The sequence below is a fragment of the Alnus glutinosa genome, chromosome 1, assembly GCF_958979055.1.
Source record: "Alnus glutinosa chromosome 1, dhAlnGlut1.1, whole genome shotgun sequence".
NCBI lineage: Eukaryota > Viridiplantae > Streptophyta > Magnoliopsida > Fagales > Betulaceae > Alnus > Alnus glutinosa.
The window spans coordinates 4,930,875-4,939,996 of NC_084886.1; the positions used below are offsets into that span (position 1 = coordinate 4,930,875).

Below are 9,122 nucleotides of genomic sequence, written 5' to 3' on the forward strand. Positions count from 1 at the left end.
TTAAAGAAATCTTTGTCCATTAATTATATTCATAAAAAATTGTTTGATATGATTTGTATTAATTTGTTGATAATGACAAGGTTTGAGGAAGGAGGATGGAGCAAAACCGAAGCGAGACCATAGAAGTAGAGGGTTGTGCCTTCTGCCTCTACCATGTGCGTCATATATACGTGGTTATGACTGAGGGCTTTACTCACCATGGTCACCAATAAAGGAGAAATTTTGAAGGCAGTAATTTATGTAAAAATAGTACTGAAATTATGAAAAGCAAACACGCTACTACTCTCACATATGCTTACCACGCTACTACTCTCATGGACTTGATGCTCGCCCGCGTTTTTATTGTTCTAGGCTACTCGGTGCAAATGGGTCGACATCTATACATGAGAAATGTTCATGTTTACTGGAGCAAAATTTGTCTCTCTTTTTTTTCTTTTTTCTTTTTTTTTAAGTATTGTAAGGGGTAATACACTTTTATTATAAGTTTTTTACAAACAGATATGATAACTTACGTTGTACTTACCACATCAGTCGCTAAATAACACTTGTAAACTGACATGACAGTTCATGCTTAGTGAAGATAAAATTGGTCCTTTTTTATTTTCTTTTTACGAGTGCTGTTAGGGATACTACAGCTTTTATTATAATTTCCTTACAAACTAATATGATAGTCCATATCACACTTGTCATATCAGTCACTAAAATTCGGTCTGTCACGTAATAGTCTATGTGACACTTGTCATGCTTACAAACTGACGTGATAGTTTCCGTATCACTTATTATATCAGCATTGCCAAGTAGTAGACCACGTAACACTCGTTTCTATTAAATATAATATGACTTGTGATGTAAATTTGTCATGGATGTGTAGTAAGAAATGTATTACCTCATTTTCCTCTTCCAACAACGTGTTCTTTTTTTTTTTTTGGTTTGCTATCCAAGATCTTAATCACTGGCATTTTGCTCCTTATCACGGAGCACAAGCACAGAGAACATCACTAGTTATAGGGCCACCGGCCACCCACCTGAGTGGCATTCTCTCTTTGGTCATCCTACACACCCAAGGAGGCAAGGACGACAAAAATGGATGCTCAAAGACTTGTTTGGCAATTAGACTGATGGGATGCCAATTATTACTTGAGATATATACGCAAAATTAAATATTCGATAAAAGCTTTTTATTTATATATTATGCAAGGGAACATGGAGTACACTTGGGTGGCTTCGGGGAAGGGGACATCACCGCATTTGGTATCCTGAGAGCATCTCTTGGCGTCCATAATTTCTTTCATCACCAGCTAAACTGCATTAATTACATGCCAAAGTTTGAAAATCATACAATTCCACCTAAAACTTAATGTAGATGAACAAAAATATATATAGCAATATTATGGGTATCATACCAATTTCTTCTTCTTCTTCTTCTTTTTGTCAAGATAAGCTATGAGCTCCTCTTGCTGGGCAAATGAGTCCTCCAAAGCCTAAAACACCAAGAGTAATCAATATAAATGGAATCAAAAACCTCCAACATAATCATGTATCTAATTGGATAGGGACTTTCAGCAATTTTATTATTTAGGTTGACACTTGAGAGAGTCTCTATGAAGCTCATCTGCTCGAGCAAGTCTCGGGCAGTCCACCAATTTGCTCGGACAAGTGGGTCTCATAAGAGCTTTCACACATTTGTTAGGAATCCAGATCCAACCAATTGCCTAGCGTCATCGTGGTTATAAAAGCATATGCAATTATTTGAATAAGAATTTAATATCTTATTAGGACACATTAATTTTTGGCTAAACTACAAATTAGTTCTTTCAAGTTTGGGTTTGTTGTTAATTTGGTTTCTCAAATCCTAATTTGATCAATTTAGACACAATGTGATCCATTAAGAAAAAAGAGTTTTAAATGTCATAGACATTAAATTTCAAATTTCAAATTTCTTTTCCAACTCCAACTATATTTATTTTTCCGAAGTACTTGTTAACCTCCACTTCTCCCCAAATGGATGGCACCCTAATTATTACATAAATTTGAAATAAGGGTTCGGCCATCTTTTCTATGATTTAGTGTGCTTAAATGTAAAGAGTGGCTCTAACGGTGTTCCTGTAATTTTTGAGTATTGTGTAGGCAGCTGTTTCAAGTCAGAGTTATATTCTGACTTGAGTGTAGGGAGTCTTGGTTTCTCTATTCTCTGTATTGCCTTTGGACTTTTTCAGCAATATATGGTAGCTCATGCTATCTATTCAAAAAAAAAAAATAAGGGTTCGTACTTCGTACTCATCCATTTGGGGAGGAGTGCGGGTGGAATCAAAATTTGGAGAAAAAAAAATATAATATCTTTTAGAGGTGGAAGAAATTTGAAATTTAAATTTATGTCGTTTACGTAAAACAATAGTTTTTTTTTTGGGGGGGTCAAAAACAGTGCCATTTGATGACTTAATGGCTGCTTAGTTATATGGATGAAGAGACTAAATTGTTTATCAAAAAAAAAGACTAAATTGAATGCAATTTAATATATGAGGACTAAATTGACCAAATCAAAAACTTGAGAATCAAATTGATATCAACCCCAAACTTCGAGGGACTTGGCCTTCAAAATTTAAGTGTATGATAATTGGTACGCCAAAGAAAGAAGCAAATGAAAATAAACAAATCAATTTAATCGTAGCATCTAGAACTTGCCATGTTCGGACCCTTTACAAGAAGCTTCATTCCTCAAAATGGCAGACATTTCCCAAACAGATAACTCAGTTTCAAAGGGCAATTTTAAACAAATTAATTTATGTCTAATTACTGGCAGCTAGAAGTACTTGTCATGTTGTAACTTGTAAAAGAGAAAGAAAACTGTCTTATTTGTATCCAATCCTGAAAATGTTCAACTAAAAACCGGGAGTAAAAATTTTCAACCACTTTTGGCAACTCTACTGATGCTCAAATGAAAAAGTACAAGCTTATGATCAGAGGGATGATTCAAGATCAGAAGTTAAGTCAAGTCATCTTGAAGGTTTTTTTTTTTTTTTTCCTGGGGCAACTCAGACAAGTCAGAGAAGCACAAAAGTATTTTTTAGTTATGCACTAGAGAAATATTTTTTTGAACCCTGACATCAAATAGGTTGATTTTAAGCAAAATAAGAAATAATTCTTTTGAAAAGAAGAAATTACACTACCTTCAGCTTTTCAGTGATGACCCTCCTGACATCAAATAGGTTGATTTTAAGCAAAATAAGAAATAATTCTTTTGAAAAGAAGAAATTATACTACCTTCAGCTTTTCAGTGATGACCCTTGATCCAGCAACCCACTACTAGTTTCCATACATACTTTCCCTTTTATTTTTATTTTCACTTCATGGGAAAAAAAAAAAAAGAAAAAAAAAAAGATGCTGCTATTGGAAGATCAATAAACCAAAAAACCTAAACAAATAGAACATATAATTATCATGCAGATAATAGCTTTTGTTTTTCCCCCCTTTTGACCGGATTTTACTGCTATCTATAATTATATGCATAACAAGGAATTTCCTGGAAACCAACAATGAAGTACCTTCTTGGTTGCGATAAGCTCTTGCTCCAAGGCATCAACCCGGCTTATAGCAGCATTCATCATTTCTTCCTTCTCAGCTGGCATGGCAGAAGGTTTCATGCTCAAAACACTTACTTTCTCTTCCAATTCAACCATGCGTTTCAAAACAGACATGTACTCAACGCCAGAGATGGCAGGTTCAGGAAACTGGTGTGAAGGTGCCTGGCCTTTGAACATTGTGTCAACACAGTAACAAGGGCTGGAGTAGATGGTGGCATCTGTGAGCTTCTTGGGCATGTTGCGTGTCAATCTGACCATGGTGACAATGCCCATAATAATTGCCATAAGACCAGTAAAAATTTGAGAGCTGAACCCTTCAGGAATTTTGCAAGCATCATGCATGGCAAAACAATCTGCTGCTGAAGTTATAGAAAACTTATAATATGTATGATTTTTTTTTTTTCAAAATAATATAGCATACGCTATTTGGATTAGAAAACAAAAGACAAGAATAAGGTCGCCTAAACATTGTTTTTGCATAAGGAAAGCATAAAGGGTATCTCTATAAGGAAAAACCTCCATATAAAAAATTCTTAAGAAGGAAATAATAGAACTGTTGATAAAGATCGGTCATCATTATATTAGCAACAGCACCCTGTTTTGCTTTGCAATCAACTAAAAGAAAATAGGTTGACAGAATTATGATGCTCTTCCTGACTAAAGCTTATGATTTAATTGGCTGATTAGTGAAATCTAACTTATGCAACACAAGTACAATTTTCTCCTAATCCTCAATTCTTGAACTGTATCTTCTGTGACATGTTGTGACAGGTGCTATAAACCATCACATGTGCAGACACCGGACCAGTTCATTATGACATTGTGAATACTCGAGTTAGATTGAGGAACATGCTGAACAGACCAGGTCCAGCTTCCTTCCCCCGTTTTTCCTGTAAATGATCCCAGATCTAATTCAAATGTCTCAAAGTAGACGTAGGGAAATAATTGCCACTTCTTTCTAATTTCTTCTTGCAATTCCAAAACAAACTATGTCAGGAAAAATAGGCAAGCCTAATAGTCATGCTCAGATCTATGCAGTTACTTCATTACTCTTCATGATATAGATAAGAGCTCGTAAATACTTTAAAAATGGTATGTATGTATAGGCAACAATAACCATAGGCGGTGTACCTTTTGAAAGGGCAAATCTTTCATTATCTACCATCTTTTGCCAAGTTGGATCCACATTTTTATCAACCACTGGGACAAATTCTTCACACTTGCAGGTCTCTTGGAAATTTTGTGTAATGGAAACCTGTGGGGTTTGTTGTTCATCAAAAGTTAGAACCGTCACTTATATTGACAAAATCAACAAAATACAGAGGAAATCGGGAATCCGCCGAGGCAGGGGGTGAAGAAAAATAAGTGAGCAAAAAAGAGTGCATGTGCATCAAACACAAACACAAACACACACAACAACAAAAATATAATTAAAAAAAAAAAAGTGTAACTCCATCCCTTTCAGATCCCCCGACACCTAGTATGAAGACAAACAAAGGATTCCACCGGGAGAGGGGCATCTTGACTTGTGTCATACTAGGAACACATGGCACTCCAGTCTTTTCAGAGTCAAGCGTCCAAATAGAAAAAGTAATGCTCAACTACCCCTAGAACAAGGTTTCTAGGTACTTATGAACCTAATATATTCCACCACCAGGCAATCCAACTTGGATGCCTCACACTATAAACCCCTTTCCTTTGAATTTAGATTCATTGGATTCATCAAAATAAAGATTGCCAACGGTGCAAAACTATTTTCCAGATGCCCTAAGCAACTCTTTTTTCTGCTTTAACTAGTGGCTGACACAGCAACAGTTTTTTTAAAAAAAAAATTATTAATGACAAGATTAAACATGAAGTCTGCCATACTTCACGGATAGGAGCGAGTTGTGGGTGCTTGATACGCTCCCCTGGAAGTCTAGAAGAGAAAGATGGCATGTCATCTACATCTGCAGCTGCCCCCATGCTGGAAGAGTCACGACCCTGAAAAAGGACACATGAAATAAATTAGGCAGTTTATCATTGACAAGGAGCACGGAAAGCCATTGGAAAGCAAAAATAATTCGGAGAATGGAGATAATGTAGCACCAAAAAAACATTAGAATTAGAGGGGACTATCAACAGGGAAATAAGCGGAACAACAGATCCATGTTCAAAGATCAAGCAAGACCTTGGTGTACACCATCTTGTCCTCAGAAATTGTCTTCTCCTCTGTGATTTGAGTCTTGGGTTTCTTTGTACATTTATGATCACCATTTTGAACCATCTGCAGGTCCATATATCAAATAAATAAGGTTGCTAATTCTAGTGTAATCATACAAAGATAATCAATCGACTTGTAAGTAACAGGGGAAAACTGAAAACTGTAAAAAAGAGTTTTCTAAATCACATTTAGTATCTCTGGGTCCTTCCATGGGCCTTTATCAGAACGCATGCAGCCTCCTTGATCGGCACAGGTACAAGTGCCTCCTAGAAATTCTGGCAACTCACTGGTGCACCAAGACAAACAAATAATTTCAAGTACAAAAAGAAAAATGTTAAAATCAAAGAAGAAATCACTCATCTAAAATTGAGTAGATATAATAAAAAAAGTACGATAAAAAACCAAGATGAGATAGAAGTTCAAAATAGCTTAATCATTAGAAACTTACCTAGCATCAATTATTTCAAGCAACTTGCTCTGGTATTTATTGCCAAGAACCTGGTTAATAATACCAGCAACTGATTAATACATTCCCTAGATCAAAACAAGCAGATTCGGCATAAGGTGTGTCCTTACATGGATTTTTGCTGTAGTGTTAGGGTCAAGAAAAGACTTCACGGTGTTCCACAACATTCTAAATCCAGAACCAGCATTGATGATGAACATCCGATTCAAAGTCTGCAGTGAAGACAAAAATCCACATGGCATCAATAGTCCTGTTATCTTCAGTATAAATACAAGCTACATAGACAACAAACCAGAAAGGTGTTACCTCGGGATAATTGTCACCATCAATCTTCTGAAGGGAACTGATAAGTTCCCTGGCAGCTTTGTTGAAATTTTTCAGTCCCTGTGGCATTGATTCAACATCAAGATAGTTATTATCCAAAAAAAAATAAAAAATCAGGATAGCTTTGCAAAACACTCTCCCTCCCTCCCTATAAAAAATCAAGATAGCTTTGCAGCTTTGTTAAAAATTTTCAGTCCCTGTGGCATTGATTCAACATCAAGATAGCTTTGCAAAACACTCTCTCTCTCTCTACAAGATCCTTTTTTCTTTTTCTTTTTTTGTGGGGGGCATACTACTTGAACTTTTTGCACCTTTTGAAGATTGATTTTCATCTTTCTTCCAAGGATCCATGATTATTGATATTTTAGTTACATTTGTATGCAAAATTAGAGCTACCTAACTTGTGATTATTGTTCTCACGTACCACTCCTTGCACATCCAGGATGGTTGTACTTTGATCAATGTGCTTCTTTACTGCAATTGAACAAGCTGGGAACTTTACCGCAAATGTCCTCTCAAACTCCCTTACATGGTATTTCACATATCGGTCCATGCTTGTGACCTGCATCAGCTTGGTTGGATCTACTTTGCCTAATCTCTCGATGTACACAGGTCGTCCATCTTTATCTACTCCATGATGCCCTTGGGGATAGTATTCCAGGACTTCATTGATTTCTTTAAATTCAAAGTCCTTTAGAAAAAGGGATAAGAAAAGGAAAAATTAGTGCAGCTCAGCCAGAGGGGCACACTTGGTAAATTAAACTTCTTGTTTGAAGATCGAAAAGAAAGAACAATTAGAGCAAAACATGAAAGCAAATAAATAATAAAAAACTTTGAAGCATCTATGGCCTCAGCCACCCATTTCTGCAATAAATACCTCAATAATAGTGTCAGCACCAAATTCCTTCCTCCACTGGATCGTGTCAGACCACATTTGCTTTGTTTTCTCAATATCAAATTTCCTGGCCTTCAAGAATCTGTAGAATCAAAGGGCAAAGTTTTCAAATTACTTGTTAAAAAGTTTTCTTTAAAAAAAATGGCATTTTACTCGAAAATAAGTACAGCCCTTATGTTTGTCTCCTCTTTCATAGAATTAATCTTCATGAACTACTCAATGCATGCCACTTACTTCCAATGGCACTGTCAAATATTAACTAAAATGTTTAATCTTCTGGCAACAGTTTCCATTGATTTCAGTGCAGTTATATGCAACTGTGAGCTTAGAAGAATGAGGTATACGATAATTTACTAATCTGACAGAAGTATACATACATGAACATATTGTTTATTATCTAAATAACCAATTTTTTCCTTTAAAAAAAAACCTTTTCCATTACTTTTTTATAAACAGATTTTGTTTATCTATGGCCATGTAGTAGAACCGAAACCATAAACATTAATCCACAAAAATGATGGTGGAACAAAAAAAAAAAACACCTGAGCATCATATGATAATCATCGTGCTTTGCAGGCAGTAGCTCCTCCAATATAAGTGCTTGACGGAAAGCATCCACAGCCTGCAACTCCTCTGCATCATGCACATCCTCGATTTCAACAGACATGACTTTACTACTTTTCCTACCCTTTCTTGTCAGCGAATGCCTGAACTTGGTGGAGGCATTGATTGCTTTCTGCTTCAAAGACCCAATTCTAGTCCTCTTCTCATCATCGAAGTTTTCAACATCAGATCTTTCATGGGCTGTTAAAATACTATCATTATATATAACTACCATATATGAGGTATCAAAATAACAAAAATTAAAGAGTTTCATTCATCTAAAAAAAATTAAAGAGTTTCCTATCATTGCTATTTTCATTCTCAGACATATCAAAGCATATGAATACATAATTGTATTTGTGCAATCAGCAGGCAACAAAATCCTTTGGCTGTTAAACACCCAAAAAGGAAGAAGATAGAAATAAGATAATAATTATCATTACAGCTGAACCCTTAATACTATTCTTCTGCACACACACATATATAGATAGATAGATAGATAGATAATCGCAATTACAATCGACTGGTGGCAATATTGCTAATATTCGTGCAGAAGTGAATAAAATCACAGAAAAAAAATTCCATTTACTGAATATTTGGAATCTTTTTAAGACAATAATATGCATCGCATTCTAAACTCTCTGTTGTGGTCGGTGCACAAGGGAACAGCATAAACTAAATAAAAATATGAACCTGATAGGGAACTTATTAAAAACATGAAAAGATTTCGAACTGGGTCTACCTGGTTCTGGAGAAAGTGGTACAGACATGGTGTCACTCAGTAAGTAATTGCTATATCGGCTTCGACGCAACAGAGGACAGAATAATCAAGCACTCATATCACACAAATTGCCACAACCACCGAAGCCCTCGCCCAAATGCCTACATTCCCACCAATATTTCATCACAAAAACTTAAAAGTAAAAAAAAAAAAAAAAAAAAAAAAAAAAATGGAAGAAGAAAGGCACGCAATCAAACAATATCTATCTCCAATTCTTCAACAACACGAGAAGAAAAAGAATATAATAAAACCTAAAGTTGTAATTTTTA

The 9,122-nt window shown here is 35.5% G+C and overlaps 1 protein-coding gene across 1 annotated transcript; it reads right to left on the bottom strand.

Annotated features, from left to right (window-relative positions):
• Positions 1-1,174: 1,174 nt before the first annotated feature.
• LOC133858417 (phosphatidylinositol/phosphatidylcholine transfer protein SFH12-like) lies at positions 1,175-7,551 on the bottom strand. The gene is made up of 12 exons (XM_062293885.1): positions 7,452-7,551; positions 6,999-7,265; positions 6,557-6,634; positions 6,361-6,462; positions 6,233-6,282; positions 5,971-6,070; positions 5,752-5,847; positions 5,451-5,564; positions 4,713-4,836; positions 3,543-3,940; positions 1,404-1,481; positions 1,175-1,303 (listed from the first exon to the last, which is right to left on the bottom strand). Exons 1-12 carry the CDS (start codon positions 7,506-7,508, stop codon positions 1,292-1,294), a joined length of 1,476 nt encoding a protein of 491 aa, XP_062149869.1. The 5' UTR covers positions 7,509-7,551; the 3' UTR covers positions 1,175-1,291.
• Positions 7,552-9,122: the final 1,571 nt, after the last annotated feature.

Bases quoted from the DNA above. Each gene is read 5' to 3' on its own strand.
- LOC133858417 (XM_062293885.1), bottom strand. From the start codon at position 7,508: ATGTGGTCTGACACGATCCAGTGGAGGAAGGAATTTGGTGCTGACACT. The intron at 7,266-7,451 runs GTATTTATTGCA...CTTTTTCTAAAG, and splicing joins GTGCTGACACTATTATTGAG to GACTTTGAATTTAAAGAAAT. The intron at 3,941-4,712 runs GTACACCGCCTA...CTATAACTTCAG, and splicing joins AAGATTTGCCCTTTCAAAAG to CAGCAGATTGTTTTGCCATG.